This window comes from Corylus avellana, chromosome 8 (assembly GCF_965113065.1).
Source record: "Corylus avellana chromosome 8, dhCorAvel1.hap1.2, whole genome shotgun sequence".
NCBI classification, from domain to species: Eukaryota; Viridiplantae; Streptophyta; class Magnoliopsida; order Fagales; family Betulaceae; genus Corylus; species Corylus avellana.
The window spans coordinates 9963705-9983957 of record NC_142497.1 but is presented as its reverse complement, the minus strand read 5'-3'; the positions used below and the strand labels follow the sequence as shown (position 1 = coordinate 9983957).

Below are 20253 nucleotides of genomic sequence, written 5' to 3'. Positions count from 1 at the left end.
TGTTCTCGATTTGTGCTTTATGGTGATGGAAAATTGCTACACAAAGGCGACCCATTTAGCATGCTGAGATGAACACTTATCTTGGCTATTCAGATGTTTCAGTGCTTCGTGGTCTGAGTACAAGATAAAGTCAATGTAGGCGAGGTATGAGCACCAATGTTTCAGTGATTGCACCACCGCATAGAACTCCACATCATAGGTGCTATAGTTTAGTTGTGCACTCTTCAACATTTCACTAAAATAGGCCACCGGTTTGCCTCCTTGACTGAGTACCCCTCCAATGCCTATCTTCGGCACATCACAATGCAACTCAAACGGCAAGTCAAAATCTCGGATGACAAGCAATGGGGCTGTGGTCAATTTGAGCTTGATAAACTCGAAGGCGGTTGTAGCTGCCTCACTCCATGAGAATTTTACCATTTTCATACACTCCATAATTGGCACCATGATGGTGCTAAAATTATGAATGAAGCGCTGATAGAAAGATACCAACCCATGGAAACTTCGGACTTCATGTAGCGTAGTAGGAACAGGCCAATCTCGGACCGCTTCCACCTTCGACTCATCCACCTCTAATCCATCCTTCGACACCACATAACCAAAGAAAAGAACAGAGTCTGCCATAAAGGAACATTTGGCAGGTGTGGCATAAAATTTCTCCCTTCATAATACCAGTAGTACCTCCTGTACATGTTGGATGTGTACCTTATGGTCGAAGCTATAGATGAGGATATCGCCAAAGTAGATGACTACAAACTTCCCAATGAATGGGCAAAACACCTGATTCATAACCTGCATGAATGTGCTTGGAGCATTAGACAATCCAAACGGCATCTCTAACCATTCATAGAGCCCCTCTCGCATTTTCAACGCGGTCTCCCACTCATCACTAATCCGCACCTGAATACCCTTCAAGTCATGCTTTATGAATACCGTTGCTCCACTCAATTGATCCAATAAGTCATCCAATCGAGGAATAGGAAATCTATACCTTACTGTGACCTTATTGATGGCTCGACTATCCACACACATCCTCCATGTTCCATCATTCTTGGGCGTAAGCAAGGCTGGAACTGCACATGGGCTCAGGCTCTCCCGGATATGCCCTTTGCCTAATAACTCCTCCACTTATCGCCTCAACTCTTCATGCTCCTTGGGGCAACTAGACCTAGGCACCAAATCAATTTGGTGTTGGACTTCGAGAAGAGGTGGTAGCTCCTTGAGTAATTTTGCCAGGAACACTTCGGCAAACTCTTCCAATAATCCCTTAACTGACTCCGGCACCAACTCTGTGGTGTTGCCTTCTTTCCCATATATATAGTAAGTATACACAATCCGAGTTTAACATCTCCATGACGAATTCTCGTTTAGCCAAAAAGGTTTGGCCCGCCCCTTTCGATGGTTTGGGTTCGTCTCCCAGGCTTGGCAGGAGTGTTAGCTTCACATTATCCACCAAGAAGCTATAGGTGTTCTTCCTTCCGTCATGGTGAGCAATCCTATTATATTGCCATGGCCTCCCTAGCAATAAGTGGCATGCGTCTATGACAACCACATCACACCATGTCTTGTCTTTGTACTTGGACCTAATTGAAAAAGACACAAGGCAACGTTTTGATACTATTACCTCATTTCCCTTCTTGAGCCATTCCAAGGGGTATGGTGTAGGGTGCTTCTCCTTTTCGAGGCCCAACTTCCAGACCACCTCTTCCGCCACGACATTCCCGCAACTTCCCCCATCAATGATGAGCTTGCATACCTTGCCCTCTATAGTGCATGTCAAGTGGAAAAGATTGTGGCGCTACCCATCATCACCCTCCATTTTTTGAGGTGTAAAACATACCCTCCTAACCATCAAGAGAGGACCGTCATCCCCGGTAACAAATTCTTCATCGACCCCACCATAGTCGTCGAAGTTTTCCTCTTGTTCTTCTTCGTCACCTTGTTCATCAACAGCTTCTCCTGAATCAATAAGTAGGCCTTTACCATTTTTCTCTCATTTTTCGGCAATCCGCCATCCAATATCCCGGTTCACCACACCGAAAGCATTTAGGTCCACTAGTTGCTCCAACCCGATCAGGTGGTCCCATTGTAAATGGGGCCCTATTTTGACTTGGAGATAGAGTGGTACTTTGAGCCATAAATGGCCCACTCGATCTGTTCGTGCTTCCCCCGGTTCCACGGCCAAATAGGCCCAAAGGCCCTCGTGAGGTCGTCTTCTCTAGCAACAATGCCCTTTGATGTGCCTCTGACACATTGATGGGATAAAAGAGGTTCAAATAATCCTAGATTTGTTGTCACAAACCTCCAATGTATCGGGACACTAGTTGATCATCAAATTCGGCCAAATCAACATGTGTCAACAATTTGTAAAATTCTTCCGTGTACTCATCCACGGACTTCGAAACTTGGCTTAAATTCTATAGTCGTTAATACATGGTTCGGGTGTAGTTGTAAGGCAGAAAGGCTAGCCGCATGTGTTTCAACAGTTTCTCCCAACTATTGATCTTCCCCATGCCTTGCCGCACTCTAGATTGCTTCAATTGCTACCACCATGGTACCGCTCTTCCCTGGAACTTCGTTCCAACCAAAGAAACTTGTCTATCCTTGAGCACTCCCTTGAAATCAAGAATCTCTCCAACTACAGCTACCAATCCAAAAAATATTCGGGTTGGAAACCCCCTTGAAATTCTAGAATATCGAGTTTGAAACCATTCTCCCACCAATTGGCATGAGCTTGCGCAGCAGGTTGATTCCCGTGCGTTCGGCATTGCGCAAAAGCATTCCTAGCTCCAACCTCATCACTTTCTTTGTCTTCCTCCTCCAAATTGTGTGGTGAGGGTTGATGACGACAACCGTGGCGACCACCCATGTTGGATAATTAGGTAGTGAGAGCTTCGATTTGATCCCTTATAGCCTTAAATTGTTCCTCCACGTGTTCTTGATGTGCTGCCGACTGTTCTCCATGAACTGCCTCCTCGTGATTATACACATCTTCCAAGTTTGCATAGCGGTTGCCCCTTCCCCTTGTGAAGGGAGCCATGGAAAGAAACTTGAGCTCTGATACCAACTACTGGAGCCTAGGATCGTGATAGGCAAGAAACACAGCAAGTAGAAGGGATAAATATTCCTAAGATCGTGACACTATCAGCAAATCAAAGAAATCTTCTCTAAACGCTAGATGCTATCTAGGGTTTGAAGGAAAATAATGAAAAACTCAACTCTGAGTATTCTTATTGAAGAAAACTGAATAATAATCAAAAGCTCCATTCTCAAGGTTATAAGCATGTATTTATAGCCCTAAGAATCTTAAACCTAATAGAAAACATAATTAAAGTCAGTTTATGAATCTATGCTAGCCATCTGGATGGGACATAATGCCATCCAGGCGGTTAGTGGAAAAAAGCAATAAATAGCCATAAAATAACATAGGCGTCTGGGTGGGGTCCGAATGAGGATTTCAGACGAGGCTCTCGGGTTTGGACTCGTCCGGACGTGCATTAGACGATCTTCAGACGAATCTCTCTAGTTCACTCTCATCTGGACGTACGTCAGACGAGCTTTAGATGAAGCTCTCGGGTTAACTCACGTCCGAACAGATGCTCTGCTCGTCCGGAAGGACTTCAACTTCTACACGCGTTTGTGATCTTGTCTTGACACTCCTTGCATTGACTCTTTTGGGTGCCTCCTCACTTTCTTCCGTTCGAGTCTTCCTCAAGTAGTCCCAAGCACTCTGATCTACATTAGTTTGGTTGATAAAAGGCGGTGTACTTCTGACGACAATTGCCTAAGTATTTTAATGTAGAAAACTAATGCTTTATAGGTCATAACTATCATATATAGTCTACCCAAGATATTACCCCTTCTCAGCAGGGTTGGTGCTGTCCCGAGAGACCAGTAATGCAATGTCGGTGCCCCAACCATTGTATGCTAGCGTCCCTAACACTAGCAGTCCAACCGAATCTATCCTTAGGTGGCCCATGCTACTAATGATGTACGTCATGTAGTAACCCGCCCGTTAAGGCTGTGCCGGTCATGAAATAACCATTGGATTTAAGGCCCATATAACCACACACACAGTTGACAATAGAATCAAGTCTATATAGTAAGCACATGGCCATTATACAGCACTGTGTACCATGTTATACAATGCATCTTATCAACTAGTTATTAAAGCAGTTATCAAGTTGTACAAAAATATAGGCATGCTCATATCAAACGCGTGCTCAGTCAACTGACATATCGCACGTTTTTAGGGAAAGTGTTCGTAAGTGTTCACTTACCTCATTTGCTCACTCTAGTCCTCTGACATCATGAATCCCTGCTATAACGAAACGCGACTCGTCGTTATAAGCAGTACTAGAGAACTCAATGAGGTTCCATCTAGCGAAAAGGATTACTAAAAACCTTTGTGTCACATTTTTAGGCTAAGGGGAGTTTGCCTTGCTCTCTAGGTGAGCGCTCGCTCCCTTGGGTGAGCGTTCGGTCAAAGGGTTAAGACTCATCCAGAAACTCCCAAAATGTGTTTCAGGCTTCTATCTAAGGCTATGAGTTGGTACATCTCTTCCTAGGCTGATACTGGACACATGCTTCGTAAGAAAATACAACATAAAGAATCAAAGAGGTGTTTAAAGCCTATTGAAAACATTTCTTCCTATTTTAAATAAATAGGCACATAACCTTAACAATGCATCTCTAGCATTTGAAATACTTACGAAAACAATGACAACAACATTAGGGTTATGGGAATGGACAAGAGGTTACATTTGAAGATGGCAAACTCCTTAAAATCTCCACCTTCTTTCTCAAAATCTCTCCACTCTCTAGGATTTAGGGTTTCTCTAGTGTAGAAGGGGGCTGAAGGTCGAATGTGGGCTTTATATAGAGGCTTGGGGTGTGCCATTGTCTGGAAAAGTGGATAATGGGTTAAAAATGCCTTTCAGAGTTGGCAGTGAGCGCTCGTGTACTGTTAAGTGAGCGCTCAGGTACTATTTCCACAATGGGTAAAAAGGTTCAGGTGTACATTTGGGTTTGGCCCAATGGGTTGAAGACTGTTAAGCGAGTGCTCGTGGGGTCCCCTAGCGAGTTCTCAGCCAATGAGGGTGTGTTGTTCACAATTACCTACCTAAATTAATAGGCAAATAATTGGATGTTTTATCCGCAAGTGCATGATGTCAACACAGTAGTATAATGTGCAAATACGGGGTCATTCCCACGAGAATTGCTGAATTTTTGTCTAAAATAAATTCCCAAGGTAAATAAAACAAAAGATTGAATTGAGTTGATAATAATAAAAAGGTAGGGCTTTGATATCCACCACTAATTGTATTTAGCTAATCTATCAATATGCCAATGTTTTGATCATGTTATGTATATCTAATGTTTGTCAACCTAAGGGCATGGGTGTATACTCCTTAAGCTATAGATTTTCCTAAGTAACAAGTTAGGCATGGGTGTATACTCTAACCCTTTTCTTTCCTAAAGGATTTAGCATGATGTATACTAAATTGTTCTTTAGGAAAACATATGTTCTATAGAAATCAACAAGCACATGAGGCCTAGGGCATGGGTGTATACTCCCGGTTTCCCATGTTGATCAACCCAAGAACCCGGTATGGATTAGTTTTGTTACTTATGTTAAACCCAGGACTCGGTCATCCAAATTGATTTAACTAAGTAGTCCATACCACATGCACATGTTGATCAGGCACACACATATGAGGAATTCATGAATACAGGAATTAATCAATTTAGATATGACAACAAGATCATCACAAAGGCGCCAATATTGAATATCAACTAAACATAACTAGGGCTTCAATCTAGCCCTACTAAATAAATTAGTTACACATGAAGTTGATGTTAAACATCTTCATAAAATAAAATAAAATAAAGGAAAACAATAAACCCGAAACTTGAACTTAGAGAGCTCCAATTCTTCTCCTTACAAAGTATATCTATTCTAGAGGCTTAAGAGTCTATTTATAGGCCTTTAAGAATACTCTAGAACTCCTAAAAATTGTAGGGTTTGAGCCCTAGTTCGCATTTAAGCTACAAAACCCTAAAAGTGCTCTTTCCATAACAGGGCTGGTGACTGTCTTGGCCATCACGTACGGGTGTGCTCGATCACAGCCCGTGTGCGATCGATCGCAGGTCTGCGATAGATACCTTCTGATGTTTGCGTTCGATCGTGATTGCCTGGTAATGTGTCATCCTCGCCTGTAGTGCGATCGATTGCTCTACCAGAGCCTTCCAAAATCCAAAATAGCTCTTTTTTGGTCCAAAACTTCTGAGTTTGCTTTTTTTTCTTCCAATGACCTACAAAATCAAAGAAAACATATAAAAGAACTAAAATGGCCTAATTAACTATAACTAAAGGATTAAAACATATAAGTTAAGGGCTGAAAATATGAATATTTTAGCACTTAACAGGGTGTTTTGGGGTTTTTGCTGCTAAGAGTCTCAAAGGGTTTGAAAATGTTTAGGTCTCTTGGTTTAAGGCTTTGTTTCAAGGAAACATCAACTGGTTAAGTAAGAAATCTTTAACCTTTTAAAACGGGTGTTTTGTCGGTGTATTACAGGATTCCATCCCTAAGTCTAACTTTTAGCAAGTTTTGAACAGAAAGCGTCATGACGACATTTGAACAGGGTTGTACATGTGACCAGACCGAGTGGCTTCCCATCAATTGTCCAACGTGACAAGTTGTGCACAGGAGAAGACCGAGACCTTTTTGTGGCTCTCTGTCACTTAGTCATCTTGACTTGCTTTTAACTAGAGAAGGCCAAGACTCATTGTGACTCCCCGTTACTTATCTGCCTTGACATGATTTGAATGGAATAAGGCCAAGACTCTCAGTGGCGCTCTGTCACTTGTTCGTCGATGCCCTGTGAACAGTAGAAGGCCAAAAGCTCTCTGTGGCTCTCCATCATTTGTCTGTCATTATGGCTTTTGAATGGGAATGAGCAATAACTCTTCAAACACCCCAAAACCCTTGCAATTTCATACCAAAACACAAGGTCATAAAATGGAAATAAACATAATATTGTGCACACCAAATGTAGCCAATTTTCTAGAACCTAGCTATAGCATTGGCTGATGACATCTTGTTGTTGTGGTAGCTCTCAGTAGCCCACGTTTCATAGAAAATTGAATTTTGTTTTGTCTTACTTCTAGAGAATATTGTACTAATGGGTTACTTACAATTGTCCCATAAGGTCACACTAGTTGGTAAGTAGGTATGTTCATCACATTGTTAGCCAAGATTCGAATCCTTGACAGATTTAGTATTTGGGTATAAGATAGCTAAAGTTGTAATACCCCGATTATTAATAAAGGTAATATAAAAAGGAAATGCATCTATTAAATAATATTCTATAAGAACACTCATAATTAAAAATGCCCGAACCATTTTTCCTAAAAACCCGAAAACAATTTTTAAATATTTGAACTTCGATCAAACATTCAAAATCCCCTTGGATTGTTTGATGAAACCTAGACGCGAACGGTTGAGGCTTCCGTTGGAACATTCAAGTAAAACCCTAGATCCAATAGTACACCGAACGTTCGAAGATAGTACACCGAACGTTCAACCCAAGCTGAAATGCAATTTTAACCTACTAGCCACCTCACTTAGCCTTATCGACTCCTCCTATCCTATAAATACGACCCCCCCCCCCCCTCCCCCCCTCCTCCCCACGCACACACACACCTTCAAACTTCCCCCTTTCACCCATGCTTCACAAACATCCTGAGAAAGAGGTCCTAGAGAGAGAAATATGTGATTTTTGGGATTGACCATCCTCTACAAGGTAAGCCTTGGACCTTAAACTCATTTTCATATTGTTTATGTTCTACCTATATGAATTATCATGCTTTTTACAAGTTTTAGACATGCTAGAATAGGTTTGTAAAAAATTCATCTCTTAAAGGGTGAATAGTTTTCAAAAATTATGAATCCACTCTTGTTTTCTAAGATTTATGAGGTCGACATTGTTTAATATATTATTATTAACCTATTAAAAGCCTTGGGTAAGATTTTCTACGTGTTGGGTAAGAGATGGGAGCTTTGCATGCATTCTAGTACCCATCGAACGTTTGACCCATGCTAAGCGAATGCCAATTGTTATACAACAAACGTTTGATCTTGAGTCCCAAACGTTTGATAGTGTCCAAAAGGGATAATTAGGGTTTCAATGATGGTTTAGTGTGTCAATTCTTAACAAGGGTTTTATACGCATAGAATAGGCTCTCCAAGTACTATGTATAATGTTAGACTATGTTTCACAGTAGCAAGAATTCGAAATGTTCAAGAATTTGGATGAGCGGACAAGGTAAGTAAATATTTACAACTACTTTAAATAAAAATATGTGATATGTCAGTGGACTAAGAATGCATTTCAATAATATGTTCTAGGCATATTACTTTTATATAGATGAATAAATGTTTAACTAAGTGAACAACATTTAAATCATATGACTTGATACATCGGTACGTGCGGTGTAATGGCCATTGGGTTACTATATGGGCTTGACCCTATGGTAATGTTTATTGTTTATGTTCGCTCTTGGATTCAATGGTTATTTCGTGACCAGCGCAGTTAAATAGGATTGGTGGTCACAATAGACATACCTCCTTAGTAGGTGGGGGCCACCCAAGGTCAGATTCAGTCAGGCTGCTAGTGAGTGCACAATATACGTATGATATCCAAGGCACCAATATTGTATTATAGGTCCCTCTGGACAGCGTCAACCTTACCAAGAATGGGTTAAGGGGTTGGATAAACCATACAGAGAATAACTATGATTTATTATATACACACTACAAAAAATGAATTTTTTTTTACAGGGTATTTTTGACGTGTTAGGTTGTCTGACACGTCACTAAACTTTATTGACGTGTGTCGGGCGTTAAAATTATGGGTGTAAAAAACGATGGTTTTTTGACGTGTCACTCTTTAACACGTCAATAATTTTTGACATGTCAAAAAATGGCACGTCAAAAAAATTTATTGACGTGTTATTTTCTGACACGTCAAAAAATTTCTGACGTGTCAGAAAATGACACTTCAATAAATTTTTTGACAAGCCAGGAGTAGCACGTCATAAAATTTATTGACATGTCAAATTGCCACATCAACAAATTATTGACGTGGCAATTTAACACGTCAATAAAATTTTTGATGTGGCAGTACTGACACGTCAAAAAAATTTTGACGTGCCACTCTTGCCACATCAAAATTTTTGCTGATGTGCCACTACTGACACATCAGTAATGGTTGACGTGTCAAGAATGGAACGTCAGAAATTTACTAACGTGTCAAACATTATGACACTTCAGTAAATTGTGACGTGTCATAACTTGACACGTCAAAAATAATGGTCATTTTTAAATTTGTTTTTTTGCTTCCCCCTATATGATGTTTTTATTCTAGCAGCTGCAGTAGTAGAATTTGTTGAGAACTATTATATGCCATATATTGCAAAGGAACCTTGTAAGAACTCTTTTCAAATAGGTTATCAGTGGGTTATGGAGATTCTACAAGGTAATCCTAATAGGTGCAAACAAAATTTCAAAATGGAAATACACGTATTTCTTTACTTGTGTAAAGAGTTGAAGGAAAGATATCATTTAAGAGGTACTAGGAAATTAACTGTTGGATGTTTTTGAATACTTAAGGCCATGGGTTTGAGAATAGAATAGTGCAAGAAAGGTTTCAACATTCAGGAGAAATAGTTAGTAGACATTTTACTCATGTTTTAATGGTCGTTTCAAGAATGGCGATTGACATTATTAATCCTATTGATAGGGAATTTAGGGATGTTCCAAGCAAAATTCGTGATGATGAGAGCTATTGGCCATACTTCAAAGATTGTATTGGAGCCATTGATGGAACCCATGTGCCAGTTAAAATTTCTCCATCAAAACAAATACCATATATTGGTCGAAAAGGAACTCCTACTCAGAATGTTATGGTTGTTTGTGATTTTCGTATGTGTTTCACCTTTGTTTGGGGAAAAGAGGCGCAAAGCAGAGATTTTTAGATGAGAGAGGGAGAAAGAGCCGAGAAGGAGAGGGAGAGAGGAAAGACGTCCAGTCGCCGATTTGGGTGGGGGGGAGGGGGGCTGGCGGCTGCTGCTGCTGGGGTGTGAGTTGTGTGACCGTGTGAGTGAAATTTTTAGATGAGAGAGGGAGATAGAGCCGAGAGGGAGAGGGAGAGGGAGAGGGAGAGCCGGCAAAGGAGAGAGGAGAGACAGTCCGTGACTCCGGTCGCCGGTTTGGGGGGGGGCTGCTGCTTGCTGCTGGGGTAGTGCCATAGTGCGGTAATGGGGTGTGAAGAAAAGAAGTGTATGTGCAATGTGCAGTGTTTTAGTGTTTAGGGTTAATGGGTTACCATACCGGGTCACACACTTACACTTACACATTTAGGTTTTTTTTTCTTAATTTAAATGGGTGACGGGTCTGGCGGGTCACCCGAGACCCAACTGACCCGCGGACCTGCCCGGTCGACCTGCCAGACATGAATTTAATCGGGTCTTAATCGGGTAGACCCGATTAAGACCCGAACCCGATAAGCCCAAAACCAATACCTGCTAACTTCGTGTCGGGTTCGCAGGTCGTGTCAAAATTGCTAGCCCTACCTTCTCTCCATCATTTGATTTCACCACTACCTCCCCCAATCCCAATTTTCCTTTTTTCATACCTTTCCCCATAACTCCAACAGCCATTTCGTCATCACTTTCCAGACTTCCCCCCATGGTTTAAAGTCCCTGCTTCAGTTGGTTCCTGCTGGTCAGCACGTGCACGCCTTTTCCAGTTTCTCGTCCCCTTCCCCTTAACAAGTGTCGGGGCTTGGGGCTGATTGCCTATAGGAGTACAAACCCTAGATGAGTCTATAGGCACATCCTGCGTGGGCCGTATTTCAGATCCTATGTCTAGTGAGCCAATGGGCCCCTTCAAATGGTTTTGAGAAGAGAAAAGCCCAGTCAAATTTCCAAACTACTAGAAGACCCCAAGCCTCCCAAAATATCTGCAATATTTCCCCCATGCAAAACACCCCCCATAATCTTCGCCCCCTCTACATCATGTCTTTCCTTTCTCAATTGGACACTAGGATTGTCAGCATGATGTGCGTAGGTAGAAACCCCCAATAGTTGAGATTTATCCATTACCGTGCCCCCCTTATCCGCCCCATTAGGAACTTCCTAGAAAATCTCCCCTCGCCGGACCTCCCTCCCAACTATTGCATGCCACAAACCGCCGCTAACCGCCGCCTGATTTTCCATATGGTTTTGCTCTTCTTCCATATGGATTGGACTATTTGTTCCTGCCTATGAAGGTGGTGGGGAACTACTCTCCCAGTTTCTCTTTCCAAACCATGGCTTCCCCTACTCCTTCCTCCATGTAGGTGGCGCAACCCTAAGCCATGTGCCAAATTGTGGTTTTACCTCCTTCTTGCCACTACACCCACAATCCTCGTTACGAAACATTCCAAAAGCCTTTCATATTGAATAGGTACCCATAAAGAGTTCCTGAGTAGGTTAATACGTTGTCCTCTGGGTATTGGCTTGGTGAGATCTATCTTCACTCTCACTCGCAAGTACTTCCCCCAGCCAATGCCTTTATCATTAGTGTCAACTTCTTCAACTGTTCCCATAGTAGAGCCAATTTGGGAACCAACAGTGTGTCCCATGCATGCTAACAGCAAATTGAACATCCACACCCAAAACGCTGCCTTATCAAAAGGTATCTCCAATGGTGGTGTTATTCCATCAAACTCTTCCAATAAGAACAAACTCCCTTCGAACACCCAATGTCTACCATCCAACACCCTAATCTTGTCCCGTGAATGCTCAAAATCTATCAGAAACAAATTCTCCCCCAACGCCTTAAAAGATGTCAACCCGTAGGTTTCCATCCCCTCACCAAGGTTGATCTTATAGTATCCTTTCCTATAACCCTATCAAAGATTAACTTTCCCAATAGACACAAAGTTCCTCTTTCCACAACCCCTTCAAAAGCCTATTCTTGAACTATTACTTCCACACTTTCATCCTCAGTAAAGTTTTAGATCTTGCCACAAATTTGTCAGATCATCTACCATCATGTATCTCTTCCGATTCACAGAACCCTGAATGTAGAAAAACTAAGACCCCCTCCACAGTCTAAACGATAGACTTGGAAAACTTTTTCCTTCTCCTCTAGGAAGCTAGAGAGAAAAAAAAACCCCATACACACATAGGTAGAATCTTAAAGGCTTAAATTAAAGCATTTATATTGTTACCAAACTAAATAATATAAGTAACTATTCAATTTCAATCTCTTTCTTACTCTTAGATGTAACCATTATATTTCTTAATGAAATACACGTTATGCAAATCAAACAAGCGATTATTAGTAAAAATACAGTACAAATGGACAAATAATAGAGTAGCCGCAGTAGCGGAGAAGAATTCCCTAAAACCCAAATCGAAAGAAACCTGTGTCCCTTCTTCCCACGTACTTCCTGAAGAAGTAGCGGAAGGCTCGAAACGCCTCCAAAGCTGCGTGAAACGCCCTAATTCATTTTCTGCGCAACCGACTCAAACCAGTATCAATGGCCCCCAAGAAGCGTAAATCAGCCGCCGAGGAAGAAACTTCTTCCAAGCCTAAACAGGTTGCACCCCAACCACCCCCTCAAGATTCCGAAGAAGAAGAAGCCTCTTCAGAATCAGAACCCGAAGAGGAAGAAGAAGAGGAACCAGAGGACGAATCCTCATCACCACCATCGTTGTCATCATCAGAAGATGATGACGAGGAGTCCAAGCGAGACACAATAAAGAAACTTCTGCAACCCTTTGGCAAAGACCAGCTCATCAACATTCTCAAAGAAGCCGCCGCCAAAACCCCTTCCATTACCGCCCACATAATCAATTCCGTCGACTCCGACCCCATCCACCGTAAGATCTTCGTCCATGGCCTCGCTTGGGACACCACCACCGAAACCCTAGCCGCCTCCTTCAATCCTTACGGTCCCATTGAGGAATGCAACGTCGTCACGGACAAGACCACCGGCCGTTCCAAAGGCTACGGGTTCGTCCTCTTCAAGACCCGCGCCGCAGCCGGCAAGGCCCTCAAGCAGCCCCAGAAAAAGATTGGGAATCGGATGGTCTCGTGCCAGCTCGCGTGCGCAGGGCCCACGCAGAATCAGCCCCAGCCGGCGGTTTCCGATACCGGCGGCCGCAGGCTCTATGTGGCCAATGTGGGGCCGCAGATTGCCGCTGAGAAGCTGCGGGCGTTCTTTGCCAAGTTTGGGGATATTGAGGATGGGTCCTTGGGTGGTATCGATAAGGAGACCGGCAAGTTTAGGGGATACGCCATAATTGTTTACACTTCGGTAGAGGGAATCAGAAAAGCATTGGAAGAGCCTGTTAAGTTCTTCGATGGTGCCAAATTGCTATGCTCGGTCGCCACCGAAGGCCGTAATGCTAAGAATAATATGAACAGTAATAACAAGAATGATGTTGCTTCTGGTGCCGCTTCTGGTGTTCCTGGTGTTTCCGGAGCCTCATTGTCTCCAAATGGTGTGGCTCTACCAATGCCATTGAATCCGGGCTTGGTTTCTCAAGCTTTCAACCCGGGTGCGGTTTTAATGGCTCAGAGTCCAGGTTTTGGGTTTCTCAATCCAGTATTGGGTATGGGCGCTGGCGGACCAATGAATCAGGTGGGGTTCGGGTTCCCTTCATCGTTTCCTGGTGGAGTGTCCCAGTCCTTGAACAGGGTTGGAATTGCTACTTCTATGGGATTGACTCAAATGAGTGCGGGGTTTGGTTCACAGCCTGCTATTAGCAGTATAAGCCCGAGTGTGATTGGTAATTATGGGTCTCAAGCCGCTTTGCAAGGTTTGGGAACATATCAGAGTTCCCAATTGGGTCAGTCTTCAACAGCAACGAGGTCCCAAACTGGTATTGGATCTGTTGGAACCTTGCCATCTTATTTGGGGCGCTAGGTAAGATATCTAGCGTAGCCAATTCCTCAAAATGGTTTTATTTCTTTCATAATTTTAGCTTGTAGAATTAGTTTTCTTATGGATGTTTGCTCTTTTATTGGTTTGTGTGCGGTTGTATTTTTTCTTTTTTATGAACTGATGGAATATGTAACATAGAAACTTCATAACATGCATTCGGCAGCTAATTTGGTTTCCATGATCTCGCCGTGATTTTAGATGAGATTCTCAGTTGAATATTAGATCATTAGCATCCGATTCTCTAAAATTTGATCTAATTTTCAATTGGAAGTCTACTTTTTCTATTTTAACTAAAGGCTTTTCAAATGCAGCCCACATTAGATTATCCACTCTTTCTCTATACCATTTAAATATGCTTTCATTATTCTTTCTCTCTCTCCTTATCTCTCTCTCATGAGAGCCGTTGTACTCATAAAAAACGAGTGCTTGCCGTCACCCGGACTGCTGAGCGAAACCAAGAAACCCGTGTTCATTGCCACTCATCGGTGAAGCTCATCAAAATCTTTTCCAGCCTGTGAACCACCTCGAGCTTGAACCACCTCAACCTCCATCCTTTCTTGTAGAGAATCCCCACCAATCCGCCACTCATGCCACCATACGCCTTTGAATCCCTCACCTTGGCAACTGTGCACTTGGCGTCGTGGTTCACCGTCGCCGAAACCCTATCCGAATTGGTACTCACCAACGACACCTTAGCTAAGAGGCTCGGTCTCGTGTAGCTCACGATTCTCACCAGCACAATTTCCCCCCAACTAGGTTGGCTCGGTCCCAATTGATTGAAATTGGAGCAATGCAGCACAGAGGATTCATCTCAATCACTCAAAAACCATTTAAATAAACAAACAAAAATCTTCTACATCTCACCATGAGAGAGAATAAAAGATGTCTGGATTGAGTTGGATATGGTGTTGTAGCTCAATGTAAGTTTAGTAAAAAGATAGATAAGCCAATGCACTCCAGTTTTAGGGGGTTCTATCTAAGGTATTAGATAGTAATGGCAAATGGATAAGCCAATGCTGGTGCTCTTGGCAAAGGTTAAAAAAAATGCATGCTATGGCTGATTTGCTTGCTTAGATAAATGTGAACTCTCTTTTATTATGCAGTTTAGTGCAGTTAAATGTCAATTGACCATGCACGATTTAGCTTTTAGAACTAACTTTTTGCGTACATCATATGAGATCTCCTACGTTGAGCAACTATCTTGCAATGTCAAACCATACCTTTTATCTGTTGCTAAGGTTGTAATCAAGCCAAACTGAGCTTAGTATTGGCTATTCAGACTCGCTTGGCACATTTAAAGAAATGTTTTGCTTGAGCTGTAACAGAGCTTAATTAAGCTTTTCCAAACTTGGGTTGACCGTAGCTTATCCCAAGTAGAGTTTGGCTTGTCGAAAAGCTCAGTTTGTCATATTTCATCAGAAACTTAATTTTAAGCTAAAGCCGAACACCTTACACACATATTGTTGAAGCATAAGATTGAGAAATTTGATAGAGATTCTGGATTTGGACAAAGAATGAGAAACAAACCCTTGTCTAAGGCAAACTAAACACTAAAAACACTAAAACAAGGCATGTTTCATCAGAAGCTTAAGTCTAAGATAAAGCCGAAGACCTTAGACACATCTTGAAGCATAAGATTGAGAAATTTGATAGAGATTCTGGATTTGGACAGAGAATAATAAACAAATCTTTGTCTAAGGCAAACTAAATACTAAAATAAGGCATGTTTCATCAGAAGCTTAAGTCTAAGCTAAAGCCGAACGCCTTAGACACATCTTGAAGCATAAGATTGAGAAATTTGAAAGAGATTCAAGATTTGGATAGACAATAATAAAGAAATCATTGTCTAAGGAAAACTAAATACTAAAAGAAAAGTACGAAATATCTGCAAAAAATCTCACCTAACACAAGTAATGGAAAGTAAGTTAAAAACCAAATTGTAATCCCTATCTGATGAAATTTAAATTCCCTCAAAAAGTATGAGAGATTAATTTGTAGATTAGAGGAGGAGAAGGGATAAGAAGAGCAGCCATCTAAAGATAACCCCATAAATAGCAAAACAAGAAGAAAATATTTTTAGAAAAAGAATAAGGAAAGATATATAAGCACATTGCTATGAAAGAGGAGGGAAAGTGAAAATTTCTTGAAGCCATCCCTCTTTCTTGAATTTCTCTATGATGAAAAGGTTCTCAACATTTTGTTAGTATCGCTTGCTATGGTGCAAAGATATATAGCTTATGGTGGGTGAAAAGTTTGTAAATGTGTGGCTAGTGTTGATTTCCAGGGTGCAGGCAAATATGGGCATACTGTGGCTGCAGTCTTCTATTCATATTCTGTGTGTCACTCCTTTAGTTCGATATGTTGATCTTCTATTCTATTTTGGATTGTCCCAAAATACTATCCATTTTGAAAAGTTAATGAGCAATAACCCAAAGGGTAGCTCAATCAGCATGACACCACATTTCATGAAGCAGAGATCGCTAATTCGAATCTTTCCTTCATCCTCCTTTTGGGGCCAATTATTTATCCAAAAAAAAAAAAGTTAATGAACAATATTTTTAATAACTTTCCTAAACCTTAAATTTATTTGAAAAGCAATACCCCTTTTTGCATTTCCTTGACTTCTTAGGAGGTAGTTATAGAAATTTTTAACCTTTTCATTTGAAAGAGAATGCAAGGGATGATGTTGCCATAAATAAATTTTTAACAGAACTAACAATACAGCACGGAGGGATAGTATCAAATACATTGAAATACTTGAATGAACCCAATGTTTAGGAGCCCCCAAAAACATAATCTTTTCCATCCTAAAGCCTAGGTCATTGAGTTGTTAGCTTGTTAGACACGCAAGTTTTGGAACTCAAAAGCGCATTCACTATTGAGTGCTGCTCTGCTCTGTTTGATGTGAAGTCTTTTGTTTGAGATATATTATTGGGCATTTGAGGGTTTGGAGCATCTGGTACTAAAAATAAGGCTGATTTCTTATGACTGCTTTATGAGTGGTATATGTTATATTTAGTTTTGTGCATTCTGCGTCTGGAGTTTTGGCATAGGTCAACTATAGGAGCTAATATCCCTTTACTTTCTTTTTGAATATTTTAGGGCTTTTCTATCACATCTTGATTAATGGGCATCATCATGGGCATCATCCATCAATGGGTTTTTGCCATAAAGTTTAGGTTAAAGGATGGACATTGAGGTCCTCACGAGGCCTGCCCCTGACAAGGCTCTCTCTTTCTTTCTTTCAATTTGTTTGTTCTTTTTTTTTTTAAGTGGTAATTTCTTCTAGCTTTTTTATTATTATTTTTTTGTCTGCTGGGCACCAGCCATGCATCTGCAGCCTAAATAAATGTACGCTTTCGAATTATTTGGTAACTCCATCCAATTAGGCACAAATAAGTATTGGACTTCTATTTGATTTGTCTTGTTAATTTTTAGAGGATAGTTGGTGAAGGTGATTATGTTCACGTGGAGATTGAAAGGGATACCTGTGGTTTACTTGTATTTCGTTGGCCAAAGTAATTGACCTTGTCCATAGAATGTGGATTTGACAATGGAGGTGTATGAAACTGGGGAAGCTATTTAAATCATTTCCATATAGTGGCTTGCCTCCAATGTGGTAGAGGTCGTTTTTATGTGGTTTGAGCTTGGCAGGATTAATAGAGTACCTTTTTTTCCTTTGGCATTCGCTACCCTTTTTCCTGTTTAAGAGCCAACCCAATTATTGCGTGTTTCATCTAGGGCAGGATGGTAATTCTGGTAATTGGTAGGTAGTAAGGCTGGGAAGTGAAATGCTTTTTAATTTAGACATCAAGCAACCTATAATATCTGAAGCTTTTGGTGCAAGATGGTTATAGCCATGTATCCAACTTACGTTTTATATTATCAAGTTGTGGCTCTTCTTATTTCCAATTATTTTTCGGACACTTCTCTTTGAAGTTACGGATTAATGAGGCTATTATGCTATTTTGGCAAGTCACTTTTATGGTTTCTTAATGTGGTTACTAAATTTAGTACTTTTACATACAGATAATTAAACATAGAGATGTATGGAGAAAGCATCGGTATATCGATGCATAATATTATAATTTCATAAAATATTCTGTACAGATTTTATTTAGGAGAATTTTTGTTTAATCTAATTTATAGTTTTTTCCTTTACTCATCTTCCTCATATTCTATCTGTGCTATTAATTGTGATATGGTAAAATAACTATTTTATGACCACCTCCCATCCTTCTCTTCTCTTTTTTAAGGGAGAACACAATTTTTAAGAACATATATGTTTTGTTTATCATCCAGATCATATACGCGTGAGATAATTAATGTTGCTTGCTTTTGTGACTTTGTTGTGTTGCTGTAATGCCCAAAAACAGATTAATCAAATTTCTTTTGTGGTTTGTTGATTTCAGGTTGCAGAAACTCCAAATAAGGTCAAGTTGAGGTAAAGCATGATATCTGCCATTTGCTTAGGTTGTTATGGGGCCTTTGCCATGGTTATGGAAATGCTCTCAAGTCTTTGAAGGACTTTTGGGAAATCATTTTGATAATTACTCTATTAACTAAATGATCTCTCTCTCTCTCTCCCTCTTGTCATTTATTTTATTAACAAGAATTTTCTCCTTGAAAATTTAGTATTTTTTTTTTTTTGTCCAACTGATAGGATATATACGCACCAATTAATCTTGAACTCCCACTTTAAGTAATGAATATTTTGACTTTGAATCTGGATTAATTTGATGAAATTCTGCTTTTTTAGGCCACATTTCTGCCTAGCATGTAGGAGCCTGAAATCTTTAGGTTGGATTAGGCAGTTGTGGGATATCTTTAGGTAGTACATCCGTTTATCAGTTCGGGGCAAGTGGGATCTGATGGATGATTTGTGTTTTGTATGATGGAATGCCAGACCCAGGAGATAAGAATGTCCTTTACAAGGTTCAATTTTTGTACACGTGTCGCCAAACCTGGCATTACGCCTAAGAGTTCATTGCACTTGGCAATTGACTTGTAATTATCATGATGCCTTCGTTCATTCACTATGTGGTTACTTAAACACATTGGAAAGTTTATTTTTATTATTTTTCTTTTTTCCTCTGTTTCCTGTTTATTCAGCTACATTCAGGGAGAGCAAGGGATCAGCCTTAGAGGTTGGAAAAGTCGACTAATTAGGCGTTTGGACGTGGGTAATCTTTACCTCCTCGTTTGGTTGAACTTAAGTGAATGGAATTCAGATACGCAAGGAAATATGGATTCCTTCCAACCCTCTTTTCCTGGGAATGCAAATTCCCTTTTGGAAAAGGTGGGAATTCACATTTTCTTGGTCTTAGTAATTTTACCTTCTTTTTTAAATGACAAAAAGCCCTCGAAATGGTGAATAGAATTATCATAATCCATGTTCACTTTATTGAGTTTATTCACTTGCAATAATATAAGCAATTATGCCTAGAAAAGTTACTTCATTTAAATGAAACTATTAGAATCAATATTATATGGTCAAAGTTTTCCTCCAAACTAGGTTGGAGGAATTTTCTTCAACCTAATCTATAAAATTGACACGTGTCTCATGAACATGTGAGATGCACATGTTTTTTTAATAGTAGAGACAAAGTTGGAATAAATTTTATTAAAAACTCATGTGCATAAATTTTATAATACTTGAAAAGTTGAAACTTTTACTTAATTCCTTTAAATTGTTGCTACTTTTGAAATTATCCTCTTAAAATTTTTTTAAAAAAATCTTAATTTAGTGTATTCATTTTTCATTTCTTTTTAATTTCACCATTTTGTTAGGATTTTTTGTTAAATCTTGTCAAAATTCTCAAAATGCTTTTTTTTTTTTTTTAATATATATATATATAAAATTTCAAATATTTAGGCGTATGTATTTTTGCAAATTCCGTTAAATCATTACCAACATTTAAATCTATACAATTTTGTTTATTTAAAAAAAAAAAAAAGAGGGCTATTTTGAGAATTTTGACACCCTTCTGTTATGATTTAATGAAAAGTCCTAACGAATGGGTGAAATTGAAAAGATTAATACACTAAATTGAGAGTTTTTTAAGTTTAGGAGGGATAATTGCAAATGTGATAAAAGTTAAGGAGGGTTAAGTAAAGTTTCCCTTGGTTAAAATAAAAGATGTTAAATGTGGACAGGAAGTAACCCAAGTGTTCAATGAAGGAGGGTTAAGTGAAGTAACATCAAGAGGAGTTGGCATTTTCGGCGATATTAGCAAGAAGCATTTGGTTTCG

General features: G+C 40.1%; 1 protein-coding gene across 1 annotated transcript; it reads left to right on the top strand.

Moving 5' to 3' along the window:
• The first annotated feature begins 12408 nt into the window (after positions 1-12408).
• On the top strand, positions 12409-18713 carry LOC132164611 (uncharacterized). Its single transcript, XM_059575148.2, has 2 exons — positions 12409-13983; positions 18414-18713. Exon 1 carries the CDS (start codon positions 12592-12594, stop codon positions 13981-13983), a length of 1392 nt encoding a protein of 463 aa, XP_059431131.2. The 5' UTR covers positions 12409-12591; the 3' UTR covers positions 18414-18713.
• Positions 18714-20253: the final 1540 nt, after the last annotated feature.

Bases quoted from the DNA above. Each gene is read 5' to 3' on its own strand.
- LOC132164611 (XM_059575148.2), top strand. From the start codon at position 12,592: ATGGCCCCCAAGAAGCGTAAATCAGCCGCCGAGGAAGAAACTTCTTCC.